The sequence below is a fragment of the Phaethon aethereus genome (genome assembly GCF_964289735.1).
Source record: "Phaethon aethereus genome assembly, chromosome: 2".
NCBI lineage: Eukaryota > Metazoa > Chordata > Aves > Phaethontiformes > Phaethontidae > Phaethon > Phaethon aethereus.
Window position 1 is genome coordinate 106,327,226 of NC_138582.1, and position 20,476 is coordinate 106,347,701.

At 41.6% G+C, this 20,476-nt stretch overlaps 1 protein-coding gene across 1 annotated transcript in view; it reads left to right on the top strand.

Moving 5' to 3' along the window:
- The window catches only part of TPPP (tubulin polymerization promoting protein), a gene marked incomplete at its 3' end in the record, with an annotated part of 56,958 nt that extends 38,006 nt beyond the window's left edge, over positions 1–18,952 (top strand). The window contains exons 2-3 of the mRNA XM_081996558.1: positions 1,247–1,400; positions 18,758–18,952. Of these exons, the coding sequence (XP_081852684.1) occupies positions 1,247–1,400; positions 18,758–18,952 (349 nt within the window). The remainder of the gene's footprint in view (positions 1–1,246; positions 1,401–18,757) is intronic.
- Between the last annotated feature and the right edge of the window lie 1,524 nt (positions 18,953–20,476).

A 20,476-nucleotide genomic window follows, 5' to 3' on the forward strand; every position in this document is an offset into this window, starting at 1 on the left:
CTGTTAAATTTTAGCTTAAAATGTATGGCTAAATTTTTGTATGTGAATTCTTGTTCTAAAGGTCAAGGAATCTGTAATTTAATAATGCAGGAAAAGGTGTGTTTTGTGTGTGATATAATTTGTAGAAAATAAAACAAATATTTCTTTTTTAATGGTGAGTAATCTCACTAATGCTGTAGCCTCATACCTGAATTTTAAGATGAGGAACACCAAAAATAGTTCTGTTTTAGGGAAAAGAAAGGAACAGTGTGTACTCCACTACATTATCTCCTGCCTAAACAGAATTTTAAAGTGCTAGAAAACAGATTTGCATTAATCCCCTTTTTGTTAAACACATCTCTGTAGTGAATGCTGAGTTTCTTTGTAAGAGTTTTATCAATTGAACCCTTTGGTCTGATGGGTGTAAAAGATCTGCAGGAGCGGCTGTATAAATAGATATTTGTAAAGTGTCAATTTCCCACTCTTCAGATTTTGCACTACACACTGCTATAGCAAAATATTCTCCACTAAAAGTAAACCCAAGCAAGTAATTTACTAGTGTGGAAATGTGGGCTTCCTATTAGTGAAAACAACGGCAAGTCTTCAGCTCTGAATTTCTGGGGGCTTTAGGAGTTTATCAGACTGCTATGTTGTGTTTTCCATGAACCTGTGAATGTTTTATGAAGGTAATGATCTAAGAAGGAAAAGAGGCATTGAATTTAAATGCATCACTTCAAAATTTGTCAGTCTTTAATAGAGGAGGAATTTCAAGTTTTTAAATGCTTTTCAATAGTGTGCTTTACACAACAGCATTATTCTTAATTTACTTGTGAATACATGAATAGTGACCTATGAATAATATCTCATAACTAGTTATTCAAAGAGGAATAAAAAATATTACATAACAAAACTCACTTAAGATGCTTCAGTTCTTGACTTCTGTGCATGCAGGATCAACCAAATGAGGCTAGATTCGATTTGATGAGCTGCAGGCATTCTGACAGCAGGCCAGGTCCCTTCATTTCCTCTTTATTTCTGTACGTTCATCAAGGGAAGTTTCTAAAGCACTGTGCTACTGATGTACATAAAAAAGAAAGTGATGTTCCTGGGGTATGTTTTGTTTGACACCATAAATGGGCTGCATGGGTCTTCCTGTTCTGTTGCAGTTTTCTGTTGCTCACTGTGGTAAACTGAAACCATTCTGCTATTCTTGGAATGCTTGTTGTGCTGTCTTGTAATTTCTTTCAATTTCTGTGTGTTTCGACAGGGGAAAGTCCTCCAGAACTATCACTTTTGAGCAGTTTAAGGAAGCTCTTCAAGAACTCTCCAAGAAGCGATTTAAAGACAAGAGTGATGAGGACGCAGTTCAAGAAATATATAAACTAATTGAAGGAAAAGCCCCAATTATATCTGGAGTAACGGTATGTTACTGATCTAATAGATAGATTGTTCTAGCTGTCCTTTGTTCTACTGCAGTGTTGTTATATTCACCTGCTTCCCTTTACAATCCACAAATCCAAGCAGCGTGCTGCTGCGGGCCTGAAGGCAACAATTGCGTTGAGCTGAGTGTGAGCAAAGTTTGTGTAGCAGCTGAGTATTGCACTACTGTGTATTCTTGTGTAGCACTGTCATTACTTCTGCTAGGAATTGTAGTACCACCTAGCAGCACAGTCAGAAAAATTCAAGGAGAGGTCTTGTGTGTGGTTAGAACATATAAACGTTCCTGGCATGGTATATCCAAATCAAAAAGACTAGAAGGGAATTAAATTTAGAACCGCATTAAACAGTTCTAAGATGTTGTGTGAAATACCAAAAAGACTAAAGCAAAGACATCTTAAAATACATTTAATACAACATGTGAATCCCGGAACACTTGAAATCTGGGAATAATTATCGTGTGGTCTGGTCTTTGCTTTTTGTTTGTTCCAAGTCTTTCAGAAATATAATGTTCTTTCTTTTTCTTTTCTTTCTTTTTTTTCTTTTTTAAATATTGGCATTAGACTTAATATATGAAAAGGAAGTTATAAAGCCTAGTGTACATAAGTTTGGTTGTCCTTTTAAATACTCAGGTTAGGTAGGCTTTTACCCTGTACCTGAGGAGATACTGGAGTGTTTACTATCGACTTGAATAGCCCTGTCAATTCAGTTCATCTGCTTAAAATTTGTGATCCTCCTGAGTTTTGGCTGTAGAGCTATGAATGGAAATCTAATTGTAAATAATCTTTCCAGAAATTGGTTCTGCACAGATGAACAGTGGGAAATGTCAAGTGGAGTGATCTCTTTTGAGTTGCACAATTTTTCAGATTTTTACAAGATTTTATTTTATTATTCTTGTACTCTCATTTGAAACAAATGGTAGTTTTGATACAGACTTAAAATAATGAAACTTTCTTTTTGTCCTTCACTCATTTTAATGAGTTTGAATAACTTGTTCATCTATCCAGAGATTCTCCCTTTGAATTGTGCACATTCTTCTAGGCCTCACTCCTGATTCCATTTTCACAGAAACACAGAATCACAGAATGATAGGGGTTGGAAGGGACCTTTGAAAATCATCTGGTCCAACTAGGCAGGATCACCTAGGGCAGGTTGCACAGGAACACATCCAGTCGGGTTTTGAAGGTCTCCAGAGGAGGAGACTCCACAACCTCTCTGGGCAGCCTGCTCCAGTGCTCTGTCACCCTCACATTAAAGAAGTTTTTCCACACATTGAGGTGGAACTTCCTGTGCTGCCGTTTATGCCCATTGCCCCTCGTCCTACCACTGGACACTGCTGAAAAGAGACTGGCTTCATCCTCCTGACAGCCACCCTTCAGGTATTTATAGACATTGATAAGGTCCCCTCCCAGCCTTCTCTTCTCCAGACTAAACAGCCTCAGGTCTGTCAGCCTTTCCTCATACGAGAGATGTTCCAGTCCCTTAATCATTCTTGTAGCCCTCCATTGGACTGTCTCCATAAGTTCCTTGTCTCTCTTGAACTGGGGAGCCCAGAACTGGACACGATACTCCAGGTGAGGCCTCACCAGGGCAGAGTAGAGGAGGAGGATGACCTCTCTCAACCTGCTGGTCACACTCTTCTTAATGCACCCCAGGATACCGTTGGCCCTCTTGGCCACCAGGGCACATGGCTGTCCCATGGATAGCTTATTGTCTACCAGGACTCCAAGGTCCTTCTCCATGGAGCTGCTTTCCAGCAGGTCAACCCCTAACCTGTGCTGGTGCATGGGGTTGTTCCTCCCCAGGGGCAGAACTCTACACTTGTCCTTGTTAAATTTCATGAGGTTCCCCTCGGCCCAACTCTCCAGCCTGTCCAGATCCCATTGAATGGCGGCACAGCCTTCTGGTGTGTCAGCCACTTCTCCCAGTTTTGTATCATCAGCAAACTTGCTGAGGGAAGTATTTCTTACATTATTACATTTTCTGTATTTCAGCAGTCAGATACTGAAATAATCAGTGGTTGCTAATAAGGGAACAGCCTCTTTCTGTGTGGATGACAGGGTGATGAGAGCTTTGCAGATGCAGGATAGTATCGTGTGGGTGCTGCAGAGGTATACGAATGTGGCAGAAGCAGGGGGAGAAGAATGGAGGGGGAATATGAGCCAGTGTGAGGCTTGCTGGTACTCCTATTGTATGTGCAGTCCTGGGCAGAGTTGGAGAAGTAGTGAAGAAACAATGGGAGAGTGGGAGGATCACAATATTCTCTCCTGTTTGCTGGCAAAGTATGGAGGAGCAGGCAGAGCTTAAAGGGAGGGAGATTGTGAGTTTGGGAAGAAAAAAACCCAAATTTTATGTTTGTTTTATCATGCTACTTTAGTTCCCCAGTGTAAAAATTACCCAAACACTTGGATATTAAAAGGCATTAAAATAAATAAATACATGGCCACTCCACCCCCCAGCAACCTGAGGATGCAGATATGAAATCTATATACAAGCATTCTAATGCCTGGTTTACTTTGGGAAGTCTATGTCCTGGAAATTTTAAGTTGGACTGCTTTCTATATGGTTACACAGAGTTAGATGAAGCTTTTCTTAAACTGTTGTAGGATAACTCAGTCATGCCATGTAGTGTGTGCCCTGGTCTGTATAGCTCCGCTGTAGGTTGTGTAGATTTGGTTCAGGTTTCAGCCAGAAAACTTTAGTGTGACTACTGACACATTAATCAAAACATACTAGGGAGGGAGTTGAAGGCATGATTAAGTGAGTCTTGTGGATAAGTATACTTCAGTAGCATTTGGAGATTTTTTGTGTCTTAACTTCTTATGTTTTGTGCTCTTTGTTTAGGGGAGGCTGGCAATATGTCTGTCCTGAATGGCAGCCTGGGGAAACCACTGCTTCAGCAGGGTGGTTGGAAAGTTTACTTTCACATCAAACAACAAGGATTTTTGTGTATGTTGTGATTTTTTTTTTCCATTTATTTTTTCTTCTCCCTCAGAATATTGTAGAATTACAAAAATCCCTGCTTGCGGTTGATGTGGTTGAGAAGGCTCAGCAGCCAGACATTGAAACTGAGTGAAATTTTGAGCTGTTTTCTAATCTGCAATGGAAGGTGTATGGTTGGCTTGGTCACACATAAAGAAAAACAACAGGCAAGTGATAGGAGTTAATTAAGCCATAGCTTTATTAGCTCATTTGGTAGTGATCTGGCAATAGAATATACAGTGCAGGTCATGTATCTTTGACAGTTTACAGTCAGACATTTAAATGAAGTCTCGGGCCTTTTAGTTGCCCTCACTGCTACACAAAGGCTACAAGAGCAAGGCTGAGGTTCTTTGTTTTCCTGTACCAAAAGTTGTGTGCTGTGACGATGTTGAATGCATTTCTACACCTACTGTGGAACAGATGCTTGCTTTGGTTATTGCTGGCTCTTAAGTTGAGTTGAACCTCAGTGTAAATTCAACAGGGTCCCTGATATAAAAATGTAGAATCATTTCAATTGGAAGGGACCTGGGATGATCTCATTCAGCCTTCTGCTCACAAGAGGGCTAATTTCAAAGCTAGATCAGGTTTCTCAGGGCCCAGTCTAGTCAAATTTGCTGTGAGTGTGGTGTGAGTGTCAGGGCAGTACAGCAGCGACAGCACTTTAAAAGCTAGGTGATGGGTGCTCAGGGTGATGTGGGCAAGATTGTATTCTCACAAGAAGGGACCTGTTAGAGAAAGAGCAAGGAAGCCAGAATGAAGCCGACAGAGCGCAGCAAATGGGACATAGTGCAGTTGTTGCAACAGGACTGCAAAGAGTCTCAGAAATTCTGCTCAAGACTCTGTGGGTCTGCTTGAAGACTCTAAAATGGTGGTCTCAACATGCTGCAGGACATACTCTTCAGCACATGGACATCCATTAAGATGTATTAGTAGTCCCCAGGACTGCCATTATTAGCACGTCGGAGTCCTTGGCTCCAGAGGGAGTATCCCTCTATCCAGGTCCTGTGCTGCAGAGTGTTCCTGCCTCTCCCTGGAGGTCAGGGCAGTGGTGGCCACTCTTGTGGGAGATGTGCTGTGGTCAAGGCCCTGAGGTTCCAGATTAAGAGGGAAGACGAAAAGGAGACTGACGTGGTATTTGTAGAAAATCCAAGCTATACAAGGTGAGGAAGGAGTAATAGCTGGAGGCCAAGTGGACAGAGATTATCAAGATGGAGAAGGCTGGAAGCTGGTGACTTCTGGCAACAAGAAGTTGCAGATCTGTTCCACGTACAGATGTCCAATTTCAGAATAGGTGTAGCACTCTGGGCACTGGTGAAGATCAACAAGACCCATCAGAGTCAACTGAGGCTGAACTTAGTGTCCACACAAAAGGGAAAACATGAGTGATAGTGTCACCCAGCACTACCTGACGCTGTGGGGACAGGCAGATTCTTTTAAGGATCCTTGGTAGAATGAGAACTGGCCACAGGTTTATAGTTACAATTTGAGCTTTATTATTATAGAAGGATTTTAGTAATCAGAGTAGTTTATCGTTACACAGAATTGATATCAGTTAGGGTAGCTTTTCTGTTACCTGAACTTGCATTTACTTTTCACTCACCAGGACTGTCTGTAGATCAGGTCAAATTCTTACTAATCAGCATGCAATAAAATAATCATAATCTGGACTGACTTTAAAAAGTACAGGAGTCACTCAGTCCTCAGAATAAGAATAACTATGGAGGGGGTGTCACAGAGGATGTGTCATGGTACTCTAGCCCACAGTGAGGGTGCTCCCCCTTTCCTCTTCCATCATGGTGTGAGTGTCCCCTGTATCACACCAGGAAGCATGAAAGCCTTAGCAGTCTGTCTGCTGTTGGATCAGCTTCAAAAACCTTTCGGATAAAGCTGATGTATTTATACCTCTTAGTTTGGGGGGTTGGTGTATACAATTTCCAAGTTAGTGGATTCTGGAGAGGCTGCCAGACAATCAGTATGCAAGAATTTTGGCTACAGGAGACAGCAAGCTGCAGGTGATAATGGCTGCATAATGATCTTTATCTCTTCCTGTCCATTGTGTCCTGCCTACATGTTGCCCTTGCTTTGACGTAATGGCACTACTCCCAGCACACATCAGGCCTTAGCATCAGCTCTGTGTTAGCAAAAAATCTGAACAGTCACAGGAGGCATCCCTGACCACCAAGGGATCATGGCTTTTGCCATCCAGAGTATCTCACGTGCTGTTACGCTTCCCCGTTCCGTAGTGAGTGTCACTATACCCTAGCAACAATGCTGTACCATGTGTCAGGAGCAAGTGGGTACCGGACAGAGAGTTGCTGAAGATTCCTCTTGTGGATGATCAAGGCATGTATCTTCTGACCCCATCTCATGTCTCAGGAGTTTTGTTCTTTGGTAGGTGCCAGGATCTGGGATTGTTGCGGATGCACTGCCAACATTTATCCAGCCTTCTAACATGGACTTCTTCCTCCTGTTCCTCGTGGGTACCAGCAGTACTGCTCCAGAAGTAACCTGGAGCATATCAGAGACTACCGAAGTCTGGGAGTGAAAGTTAAGGGCATAGAGCTCTGGTCTTGCCTTCCCAGTCCTTACAGGGAGGAGGAAATCTTGGGTAGAAGTGGAATACGCCTGGCTGTATGACTTGTATTGCAGACAGGGCTTTGGCTCTGTGACCGGAGGAATGAGGCCTACTGAGCAGGGGTGGAATAGATCTAATGAAGTGGAGCAAGACTGTCTTTGCAAACTAGGCTTGTTAGTCTACTGAGGAGAGTGTTAAACTGGGTATGGAAGGTTACTGTAACCTGAATAGGAAAGATCATAAGGGGCAGAGCAGAAATGTCTAGGTGACAAGCTTGACAAGGGAGGCTCTCACCCTTCTGTAAATGCAGCAGGACTCAGGACCAATCTCAAATGTCAGTACACAAAAGCATAGGGAACAAGCATGACAAGTTAGTTGCAGAGCTATGACGTCACTGGGATTATGGAGGTATGGTGGGCCAGCTCTCCTAACTGGAGTGCTGCAATGGAGAGATAGAGGCATTTCAGGGAATACAGTGGGGAAAATGAGTAAAAGGGATTGTGATCTATGTAGAGGCTTAGCTTGACTTCATCTAGCTTTGCCTTCACGCAGGTGACGAGCAAGTAGAGAAGGTAAAGAGCAGAGTACAGACCAGCACAGATGATGTTGTAGTAGGCGTCTACTACAGACCATACTGATCAAGAAGAGAGGTTAGATAAAGCTGTCTTTATGCAGTTGAAAAAGATTTGCAATCCAGGCCTTGGTACTCATGGATGACATTAAAGCTAAAATGACTGGAAGTGATCCATAAGATTTCTAAAAAGATTTAAAAAAATCTCTTCATGTGGATGATCAATGATTTGAGGAGATGCTCTGGACCTGTTATTCACAATCAAAAGGAAGAAATGGTTAAAGATGTAAGAGCTGAGATAGCCTTGGCTGCAGCAACCAGGTGACTGTAAAGTTTAAGATCCTGAGAGGAGTGAGTAAGATGAACAACAAACCTGGACTTCAGAAGGGCAGATCTTGGCCTGTTCAGTTTCCCACAGGAAATTGCCCTGAAGGGCAAAGGGGACCAGGAGAGCTGGTTGATCTTCAAGACAGCTTCCTCAGAGCACAAGAACGGTCCATTCCATGTGCCGGGAGTGAAGCAAGCATGGCAACAGGCCAGCGTGGATGAACGTGGAGCTTCTGACTGAGCTCAAACGCAAAAATGAAGTACATGGGAGGTGGAAGCGGGACGGGGCTATGTGGGAGGAATACAGCTCATGCATGAAGGAAGAGAGTGAGGAAAGGCAAAGTTCAGCTGGAGTTGAGACTAGCGAGGGAGGTGAATGACAACAGGAGAGGTTTCTGTAAGTATGCTGGTAGGAAAAGTGTGGGCTGACTGCTTGGTGTGGCAGGGGACCTAGTGGCAAGAGATGTGGAAAAGGCAGAGGTAGTCAATGCCTTTTTCTGCCTCCCTTTTCAAGTGGTAGGGCTGGCCCTTGGGGTTCCCAGGTCCCTGAGCCTGCTAGCAGTGTCTGTGGGCAGAAGGTGATTTGGAGCAGCCAGTGTGGATTTGCCAAGGGCAGGTCACGCCTGACTGACCTTATTGCTTTCTAGGATGAAATGACTGGCGCTGTGGGCAAAGGGGCATACCTTGATTATGGCAAGGCCTTGGCCCCAGTCACATCATCCCCAAATTGGCGAGGTATGGGCTGGATGGCGGGTCGACGGTCTAGGAAGCGGCTCTGGAGGTTGTGTGGGACAGCCAGCTGAACGCGAGTCAGCAGCAGACCTTACAGCGAGCGAATCGTGGCAGCACGGAAGGGGTAGCCGCATCCTGGGCTGCGCGAGTGGCTGTGTAGCCAGCAGGTCCAGGGAGGGGATCCTTCCCTTCTGTTTGGCGCTTGTGAGTCTGTGCCTGGAGTGCTGTGCCCAGCGTGGGGCTCCCCTGTGCAAGAAAGCCATCGATACGCTGGAACAAGCGCAGCGCAGGGCCACAAGATGGTTGGGGGCTGGTTACAGTACATGATGTCTGTGGCAGGGGGCAAAAAAAAAAAGTTTATTTATGTTCCTGTATAGAGAATAGAAATTAACTTGCTGTTCTCAGGTTAAGAGCAGAAATTTTGTAGGAACAAAGTGCGTGTGTGTGTCTATGTATGTACGTTGTTTGACTCCTAAAATAAGGACGTGAGCTAGAAATCACCCATCCCGTAAAGAAGATTACTATACCATAAATGTTGTAATTAAGCTACATTTAATCTGCCTGTGTGTATAAAGGTACTGGAAGAATTAAGATGTGGTCCACTTAGGATGTGATGCTGTTAAATGGAAGCACGCTGCATTTGATACAGTTTTTCATCTTCCTTCCACTATTTCAAAAAATAACCCAAAAAACCAAAAACCAGTGGCTTGACTTAGGAAAGCCAAGTTCTTGTGTTCTTCCCATTATCTAGAAGTTTAAGAGAAGTTATTTTTCAACTGATTCAGAACAAATCTCATTAAACACAGGTTGCAACATTAAGTTGAAGAAGGATCCACCAGCACGTCAGCTTAACCCCCGCCCCGAGTCTGCCCTATCTTCGCTATTCCCCGTCTTCACCACCAGCAGAAACGTAAACCTCTTCCTCAGTGAAGTGTTGGCACATTGTTTTCAACTTTGTGGAAGGCCGTGTTAATCAGGCCAGCAGATCCCATGATTTGTAGTTGTGTGGAGTCTTGAAATGCTTGGGAGCTGGAGTCTGGGGCTACTGTTACAGAGGAGGAAAAGAAAGGGTCGCTTGTAAAGTGACCCTGAAGGCTGGGCACTGCATGGTCTGGTCTTGATGAAGTTAGATCTGGGCCCAGCAGCTTTAACTTACTAATTTGAAATTGTTCATGCGAGTGATGTCACGTGCAAGGCACTTTCTTAATGTATTTTGCTCTCTCTCTAGCCACACAACTAGCTGGTGAGAAGTTTTAGGGTTAGGACTTGCAGTGCTAAAACACCCAAGCGATGCTACTGGAAACCACTCCTTTGAAAGGCATCACCCTGATTAATTAAAATGGTGTTTCTACTTTGTGGCTGTTACTGAGTTAGTGGTTGTTTTGAAGAGCAGCATTGTATCCTGAATAGCCAGCACCAATTTTTGCAGCTCTCCCGTCTGAGTGTTAATATTGTTGATTTAGTTTAGCATCTCACCTCAGTGAGGTGAGAAAAGATGATCGTTTTTAAAAACAATTAAAAAAATAAAGGTAGTGGGGAGTAATGCTCACAGTCTGCCATTTTGTTGGGTACTGTTTGCCTCCAATACTTTGTTTGATCCACTGGGTACTAAAAAGACATAGTACTTAAGACAGGAAGGGAATGTTTCTGTACTATCTGGACATTTGTAATTCAGGCAAAACAACCCAGAAAACCTTACTGCGGTGTTTTGCATCAAGCCAGTAAGTTTCTGCTTAAGCTGTGGAACTGTTTTCATTTAAACCAGAATCTTTGTCAGTGATGGTGAGCAGTGGAAAATACCTTCAGGCAAGTTGTTTCAGCAGAGGCAGGAGTCCGTTGCAAAATGCATTGCATTTCACGTCTGTTTGGAATGTATGATATTCCTCAAGTCCAGTGACTTTTCTTGCTGTGTTTACTTCCCAGTATTGGTTCTGGAGATCCTTTTTGGGAATGGTGCCATGTTCTGTGCAAAGCCGCACGGCGCACAGGTAACGAGAACTTGCCACGGGCTGTGCCAGCTGCAGAAATGGAAGCAATGCAGCTACAACCGCGTGGTGCTGCCCTGATCTGGTTGTCCAGCCCATAGCATTGTGCCAGGTGAATGCTCCAGCCTTCTTGGCCTTAGCTTGGTGTTTTCAACTGTGTGCTTTGTAAGATGGATGGTAATGAGTGCTGACAGAAGATGAAGAACGCAACTTTAGCAGCCCTGATTTGTCTTCTTTCTTCTTTGCCTCAACTTTGTTCTGGAAGGAAGAGTCCTGAAAGTGCGGGGAATCTTTTATTCTTATGATGTTGGCCTATTTTCAAGACTGTGGCACAAGTTTCACAGGATGCTTCTAAGCCTTTGACACCAAAGTTGAGATAGAGGTCTTGTTGAGTCTGTTAAATTAATGCTGACTTAATTGCATTGATGCAGTTTCTCTGCTGCAAACAGGTCAAGCTAGTACAACAGCCCGGCTTTCAGTGGATGTATTTTTCTTCAGGAAACTGCTGTATTCTTCTGCAGTAGTGTTGACGGATGTGTGTTCTTGATTTCTGTGCTCTCGTTTCCTTTTCACTGTAGTTCCTTTTAGTTTCATAAGGATTGATAGTACATTTCTGAAACTTACTCTAATTCTTGCAGCTGATGAATTGGAAGGTTCTACTTGTTCTGTAACTGCTCTTTGATTCACTTGTTACTTTGAGGTAGAAGGCAAAATCTGCCTGAGTTTGCAGAGGTGTCTTTCACAAGAAAGGAGGAGGGAGGCATGTAGTACTGTTGTTAAGGATTTCAGGGTTTGAAAAAAGTCCACAGCTTTCACTTCCTGTTGTTGGTACGAGGGCTGTTTCAGACAGACAGAAGTTAGAACATGGGTAATTTGTAATTTGGATGAGATTTTGGATTGTTTTGTTTTTTATGCTGAGCGTGGTCAAACACTGGAACAAGTTGCCCAGAGAGGCTGTGGAACCTCCATCTTTGGAGGTGTTCAGGATTTTACTGGAGAAGTTTCTGTGTAAGCTCATTTGAGCCTTGCTGTGAGCAAGGGTTTATGCTAGATAAGGACTCATATGCTAAGGTTTCTTCCAACTTAAATTGTTCTGTGACTATATGATTTTAAGTTTTGGTAATGATCAGGGATAGAGAATCACCAGTCTCTTTAGGTAAGCCATTTCTGTGCTTGAGCAACCACAGTGGTGAAGAATTTTTTCCCATGTGTCTAATTGGAATTTCCCATCTTCCAAATTGTGTCCCTTATCTTTTCTTTTTTTTTTTTTTTTTTCTTTCTATGTATTTCTGAACTGGTTCTAATTCTAATATAACTGCTCTGTTGAGGACAAGAATAGGATTTGCTATTCTCTTTTGAATCTGAATAAACACCCTTCTGTCATCTTCTCCTTGTATGCCACACACTCCAATCTCCATGCTGTCTTAGCAGCACTTCTCTGTAAACACTGACACAAAGCAGGAAAAATACTGAATTGCTAACAAAAAAAAATGCATTATTCCTTTAAATTGGCAAATCCACTGGTCTAAATAAAATTTCTTTTTATTTGCCATAGCTGCTTCTCATACTGTGGCCTGTTCTGATCGTCTTAGTGAGGTTTTGGTGTGAGGAGTTTCAGTTGGAAGAGGTGGGAGGCATACATACCTTTCCTGACTCATCTGAGGTGTTCCCATGAACTTGGAGGTCATGTGATCACATCTTTGGCTGGAAACTGACAGTGAAGGAGCAACAGCCTTTTTAAAAAGATTTTTTTTTAAGATTAGGGCGAGCACAAAAATCCAGCAAAATATCAGTAAATATACAAGCTTGGTGAATCAGCAGGTCTTTTGTCAGTGATCACTTCTTTTGATAGAGGCAAAGACACTAAAATTATAGCCGCTGGCTTGTGTTATTGGAAATAACTAAGTGAAGGGAAGAATGGTCAGTCTTGAAAAACAGAAGTCTTGATATTTTTGGAAAGTACCTTTGATTGATTCATTTGGTGTTCCAAAATGGGTTTATACAGTGATTATATTTGATTCTGTTGTAAAGTAAAACTTTTCTCTTAAAGAGAAATATTTAAAAAAAATAAAAATTTTAAATTTATGTGCATCTTCTGTGATATCTTTGCATCTTCTGCAAACTTTGTGGTTAACTATATGTGCAAATAAGAGGAGGAAAATGGAGGCTGCTGTGGGCTCACAGAAAGGAAAGGAGGAGGTTAGCTCCAAGTAATTTATTGCCTTTAGAAAAATGTAACTAGAGAGACTATGTAACTTACTCTAGATAGTAAACAAGCAGAACTGTTATATGACAAGACAGGATCATTTGTCTGTGATTCATTGTGAAAAAGAAGGGAGAGTGTTGACTTGCTAAGATGGAAATTGTCCCCATCCAGCCCTTTGTGCTGTTCACTATATTTCTTCCTACGTTTTTCCTCACTGATGAGGGATCATCAACTCCCCACATCCTCCTTTTTTTTACTTGCCTCCCAATGTCCATGTGCAAGTAGTAATGGGGTGCAAGGAGGGTCGCACAGAAGAATGAGCTCCCAGCTACCATTTTAATTGTTTTTGCCCATTGCTCAACTGCCAATTTAGTCTCCATAGTTGGTTTTGTTGTTCATAAACAGAAACAGCATTTAGATAAAAAACAAGTTGGTTGCACATTTGGTTCATGAAGGCATTTCACTAAAAATACGTCATCAGCTCTTAGAGGAATCTTTATGAATAAACTTGTCACTGTAGGACACTGGGGGTGATGGAACAGCTCATCCTAGAAATCATCTCTAGGTATATGAAGGACAAGAAAGTCATCAGGAGTAGTCAGCATGGCTTCACCAAGGGGAAGTCATACCTGACCAATTCAATAAACTTCTACAGTGAAATGACTGGCCCGGTAGATGAGGGGAGAGCAGTGGCTAGTGTCTACCTGGCCTTCAGTGAGAGCCTCATAGCCCCTCAAGCTGTTGCTGTAGGGCTGGATGAGCAGACAGTGAGGTGAATTGAAACCTGGCTGAATGACTGGGCCCTGAGGGTGGTGATCAGTGGCACAAAGTCTAGCTGGAGGCCAGTAACTCATAGTGTACCTCAAAGGGGACATACTCGGCCCAGTCCTGTTTAACATCTTCATTAGTGATCTGCACAATGGGGCAGAGTGTACTCTCAGCAAGTTTTCTGATGGCACAAATGTGAGAGGAGTGGCTGATAGGTCATCCAGATGGACCTTGACAGGCTGGAGAAATAGGCTCACAGAAACCTCAGGAAGTTCAGCAAGGAGAATTGCAAAGTCCCACATCTGGGGAGGAACAATCCCAGGCACCAGTATATGCGGGGGGTTCAGCCAGCTTGAAAAGCAGCTTGGCAGGAAAGGACCTGGTGGTCCGGGTAGACACCAAGTTGAACATAAGCCAGCAACGTGCCCTTGCTGCATGGAAGGCTACTGGTATCCTGGGCTGCATTAGGCAAAGTATTGCCAAGCAGACCAAAGGAAATGCTCCTTCCCCTCTCCTCTGCTCAGCACTGGTGAGGTCATCAACATCTGGAGTGCTGAGTTCAGCTCTGGGCTCCTCAGTAGAAGACTGATATGGAGCTACTGGAGAGAGTCCAGTGAAGAGCCATGAAGATGATTAAGGGACTGGAGCATCTAGCCTATGAGGAAAGGCTGAGAGAGCTGGGACTGTTTGCCCTGGAGAAGAGAAGGCTCAAGCAGGAATCTCATCCATGTATATAAATACCTGAAGGGAGGATGCAAAGAGGATGGAGCCAGGCTCTTTTCAGCGGTGCCCAGTGATAGGACAAAAGGCAGTGGGCACTAACTGAAACACGAGACGTTCTGTCTGAACACCTGGCAACAATTTTTCACTGTGAGAGTGACCAAGCACTGTCACAGGTTGCCCAGGGAAGTTGTTGTGTCTCCATCCTTGGAGATACTCAAAAGCCATATGGACACGATCCTGGGCAACTGTCTCTAGATGAGGGGGTGGGGGTTTGGAGGTGTCTTCCAACCTCAACCCTTCTGTGGTTCTGTGACGCAGAGTACCACTAGCTGCTTCTGGTTGAGGAGTCCAAGACAGATGTGAAGTCCTTGTTTATTCTACTCTGTGCTTACAAAGGCTTTTTTGAAAGAAAGCACCTTAGTAGGATGCTTAGGTTGCACCTGGCCCTTCTGTGTAATGTTCATGCAACCTTAAAGAGGAAGTAGTATTTTCTTTTTAATGGATATGCATTTATTGTAAGAAACATAAAAAGAAAAGAAAAAGGAGAAATGGGGTGTTCTACATAGCCTTATGGTGGCATCTCATTAGCTCTGATCTTTTATATGGATGGATCAGTTCAGGGAGTGAGAGCATATTGCACAAGGAATTAAAATTGCTTGAACATTGTACTGTTAGAAACAAAGTGAGCCTCCCATTTCATAGAAATTGTGCCAGCAGGAAACCAACAGGGATTGCCATCTTTCAATTGTGATTTGTGATGTTCATTGTGCTGGGGCTTTAGGTTTTGTTTAACTGTTTTTCAGGACCAAAAGATTGTATTTTTTTAATCTGTGGTGTTAATTTATCTTTACTTAGAATGTTGATGTTTCTTTCCCTCTGCACATACACATATCAACTTGCAATTAATAGTTATGAAAGCCAAAGATCTGAACCATTGTCCCAAGTTCTCTGCAAAATAAGTGTGATTTTTTTTATTTTAGATATGTCAAAGGGGTGCTAAACCATAGAAATATTTTTTTATTATTATTTCAACCATTTGCTGTGTTGCAGTTGCACTGGGAACACACTTGGCTCTAGCAGATGAAGAATGAGTTATAAAAGAATGTTTTCATGTTAGTCCTAGCACAGGTCTTCACCAGAGGACATAACAGTGTTATGAAAGAGGCACCAGGAGGAAGTAGTGAATGTGAAATCTGTAGATAGATGACTGCTAAATTCCAAATGGAGAAGTATCGATGGAAATTAGTGGGGGGAAACAAACAAACAAAACTCAAATACCCCACTCAGTGTAAGATCCTACAGAAGGTGAAAGTAAAATTTATTTACAGTCTCTAGTAAGCTGATTCTCATTCACATGTATCTATTTTCTAATAGATTTCATTCATTCACATTCTCACAGTCAAGCATGAAGATGTGTGTGCCAAATTGGTCACATTTTGGCACACACATTGTGTCCCCTCTGTGTGTGAGACACAGAGGACAAGGAATGCTCACTGCTGAGACATCACTGTGTCTCCTGGGTTCTTCATGATTGACAATGACAAACTAGTTTTTGGATAGATGTTTCATGACCTTTAAGAGTCAATAGTTGTTACAGACTGGTCCTTTGCTTCAGGATCTTAGTTCAGTCTCCATAAATTGTAGGGCAAGCTGTTGCCCATTCTCTTGTTTACCTTGTTGGTTTGAAATGTGTTGCTATTTTCCTAGTAGAGTAAAACACAAGCAAAGTAAATATGTGTTAAGTTTAATTAACTTTATACTGAATATTGTCCCTGTCTTGCATCTGGAGTATTTCCGTGTTTACAGTGCAAACAGCATTTGTCACTGGTAGCATCCTGTGGCTTTTAGCAGTAGTATTGTAGAAGGAAACACAGGGCAAATTTTAGTCCTTTGATTATATGATAAGCTTTCTTGCACCTTCTATAGTAGCTTCTTCTGGTGTTAGGGATGATGAAAGATACTTTGGCAAGTATCGTGCCCTAGCTTTTTCCTTGTTGGCTTACATAGGGAGAGTCACAGATGGGATCTTCATTTTCTGAGTAACTTTGTTAAGAACACACAAGAAATGCGCTAATAGTCAAGCAAATGCCTTTAGTAAGAAGCTTCATACGTTCTTTTGGAGAAAGAATGATCTAGTAATAACTTAAACAAGCATAAGAAACTTGCCCATGTATTCTGTCCTACAGTCTGCTCCTGCAGCTGTTACAGCTTGTGGTTGTTTTAAAATGAAACTCATTTATTTATAGGAGTTAGGTGAGACACATGTACTGCCCGCTACTATAGATGCTTCATGGTTCAAATTGGTGGTTGGTGGAAGACTTTGTTTAGTCAAGCAGTCTGCCAATTTGTCTTCAAGCAGTGGCTGGGTTCTTGCTCATGAACATTGCATAACAGGAAACACTACACCATATAAAAGCTTATTCCTACAGGCTTGTGCCAGAATCTTTGTTCAAGATACAAGCCCCCCTGTTTCCTTTCACTTACCAAGCAAAACAGTGATTCACAAGTAAGACTTAAAATAGCACAGCATTCCTAGTGCCTGTGCCCAGGGTGAAGCTAACAGGTTATGCACTCTCACAGAAGTGTGTGTCTCTGTTTTCTCAAGTTGTCAGAGTAATTTCCAGTGGACAGACAATCATTTGGTTCTGTTGTGTGACTGTGTGTACAACCTGTTCAATTTACTAATACCCTGAGAAAGAGAAAGAAGAAATTCTCATCTGGGCACCAGGCTGGGAGTTTTTACTTTGTTGCTTTTGATGTCTCAGCTTATACATTTTTATTACATTTTAATTTCATCTAGCTAGGCTGCTAACACAATTAGTGATCACAGGGTGTATTTTTTTTAATTAGCTGTATCGTGAATACAGGTTTCCTGGTTATCAGGTGCTAGCAGACCAATGTGGACAAGAAAACTGTATGTATTCAGAAGCAACACTTCTTCCTAAGCATTTTCTTAATTTCTGTTTTTCAATATAGAAAAACAACTACTTGCTGCAAATAGTACTCTGAGACTGCAAGGCAAAAGTCCTTAAAGGTCATTCAGCAATGCTGTTCTGATAAATGAATGCTCCTGTGGTCATTTTATTTCAGTTAGTGACAGAACTTGTACCTCCACACCACCTTCCCCCTCAGGGCCTCATGTGAAAGTAATGCTGCAGAGCAGCGCAGTATTGTGTGTATCACATGTTGGGTATGATTGGAGGGAGAAAAGCAGAAGTTTACAACCTGAGATTCTCATTAAGTAGTTGTGTATGTGGACAAATTCCCTCAAAACAGCTTTTATTTAAATGGTGTGAAGGACGTGTGGCTTCCATGGTGTACAAGTTACAGCATTCATTCCCAGTCTAACTGAATGAAAGTATCCTGTTCCTCTTGGTACAGATTCAAGCATCTTTTCCAAGTCTCTGATCTTGTAATATTAAGCATTGAAAGATATTTGACGTATGTTGTCCTATGGAAGAGCTATGTGTTACTTCAAAAGCCTGTGTTAGGTCTCATTAATGAGCATTCATTTTGGCTGAGGATGGGTAGAGAGGGAATGAGGTTTTTGATGACAGATAAGGCTCACAGAGCATTTACTTCACTGCAGTGAAGCCCATGTCACTTTTGCCTCCAAAATGCACTCTAACAGGGTGGCACACAGAAAAAAGATACCCAAGTTTTATCAGTCTTTGTTCATCTTAGCTCCATTTCTGCTAGTATGCAAAAATCTTTTGTGTTTTCCCTTCTCCTTTAGTGCCCTTTCTCTTCTGATTTTAAAATGTAAACTTAAGGATCAAAGAGACTGCTCCCAATCCAAGCACACAGGTTAGCATGCTCCTATATTGTTATGTGAAATATCTTTTCTTCTGTTTGTGTAGTCAAATTTTCTTTGTCTCCATGACAGCAAAACTTTGATTTTTAAGTAGCCTGATATGACTCAGTGGAAGCAATATAGAGGAAAATCTTTGCTCAGTGCCATTTCATAGACTGCTAATTTGCTAACATTGAAAATAACTTTCAGTCCTTCTAGTTTGCTACTTCTCTCATTAATCCTAGAATTTAGAAAAAATTTGTCTCTTGAAGCAATGAATTCTAGCTGTATTGGTTTGCTTTTTCTCTGTTGGTGGAGCCAGACTTTTATGCTTGGATGTTGACATAATGGATTTTGAACATGGTTGTTCCCTATGACTTCATATCTTTGGTGCTTAGAACTTGATTATTAATCAGAAGGATCGAATATTGAAAGTCTCTTTCAAAAGGTTTTGACATAACTTGCACTATTTTGTTCTTGGCTGACAATATGATTATTGTCATTGTATGTAATGGCAAGAAACAAACTTTTTTTGTATCCTTTTGCTGGAAGTGGGTATATATTTACATAGTCTCCATCACTAGCTAAGATTTAAATGTTGGTAGCATATACAAATATTTGTATTAAGAATAATTGATTTCTGATGTGTTTTTTTTGTTTCTTTTCTTTCTTCCAATAGAAAGCCATTTCATCTCCAACAGTATCACGCCTTACAGATACATCAAAATTCACGGGTTCTCACAAAGAGAGGTTTGATCCCAGTGGGAAAGGAAAAGGCAAAGCTGGCCGAGAAGATCTGGTGGATGCTTCAGGATATGTATCTGGCTATAAGCATGCAGGCACATACGATCATAAAGTACAAGGAAGCAAGTAAGGCTGAGGGTTTACAACAAAAAGGGAGAAAGAGAGGGGGACAGAGAATATATTTGTAAGAATGATGTAGATGAATCCCACATGTTTTGGTTATTGTGAATGCTAAGACTATGTTGTCAAGAAGTTGTTTTCAGGAACTGGAACTGATTTCAACATCTGCTGAGCTACTTGCAGCACAACGCCACTTCATTACATTCCTCATGCGTATATTGGCAAAAATAAATCTATCGGTACAAAAAAATACATAATTTTGTTGAGCTTTAGACAAAAAAAAACAAAGTCAAGAGCAGTTATACCACACTTTGTCAATTCAAGCAAAAGATCTCAAACATTCCTAAATGTCCAGTTGCCCTGAGGGTGTTGAATAGAACCTCTTGAAAAGAGGGTCTTGCATAGCAGTCTTTCTGAACAATATCCCATTATTTATACAGTTTGATTTTACCACTGTTTTGGGGCTTCTTCAAATGTCTTATACAGGATCTGGCACTTTCCTTAAAACATTCAACAATATACTATTGGGGTGTAAGTGGTTGTAATATACAAGGTGCTAGCCTGTAAATGTCATATACCACTCATGAAAAACTGAAAAAAAGCTATTTCTAGGACAATATAGGTTCTAAAGTATTTTATGTTAACAGAAAGAGGTGGAAAATATTAGCCCTTACTTTCCTTCTGTCTATACTTTGTGCTTGTTACTGTGTGTACTGTAGCATGGGTCTGACTGGCTGGAGCTGGATGGAGCTGTTGTACTAACCTGAGAGGTGAGGAACAAGACGTTACTAAGAAAGTCTAATAAAGCTTTTTGCAGTCAGTTTTCAAGTTTGCACTGCCTCATATTTGAAATGAAGGAGGCATTAAGCTAATAATGCTTTAAAATATTGATTAGGACTAAACACTGCCAATCAGATTGCTATTAAGTGAATGTTATGCACATATATTGGCACATACTCCCTTTGAGCTAGAACATATGTAAGGAGTGTTTATGGCCCCTTGGAATAAGGACATTTACTATTAATATCCATGCAGTTAGGTGCAATTTGCCCACAAAAATATACTATTATAACCGGGCTACATTTTATGTTAGATTTGTTTGAAGCCAAGGAATTTAATTATCTTTTCACTTTTTCTGCTTAACTTGTGAGTAATAGTATTGATGGGAATGGCTTTCCACTGCTATAGAAGGAGAACCAATTACACAGGCTTAAGGTACAGGCAGCTGAGTGTGACCTGTCTAGGGCCCAGAATGCCAAAACAGCTTAATAGGAATGAAAATAAATAATTTTCTATATTGGTTAAAAAAGAGAGGAAAGGCTCGTCCAGTTTTCTGCAAGAGCTGAACAAGTACCCTTAATGTATTACTCTGCTTCTCTAAAACTATGAAAGATAAGTTTTTCAGTATTCAAAACCAGCTGCTAGGGGTTCTAGTTTGCTTTCTTTCAAAAAGAGCTCATGCACTGATTTTAATTTTTGACTCTGAATAAAGGTTAATAAATATATTGCTCTCCCTCCATCCATATCAGCATCC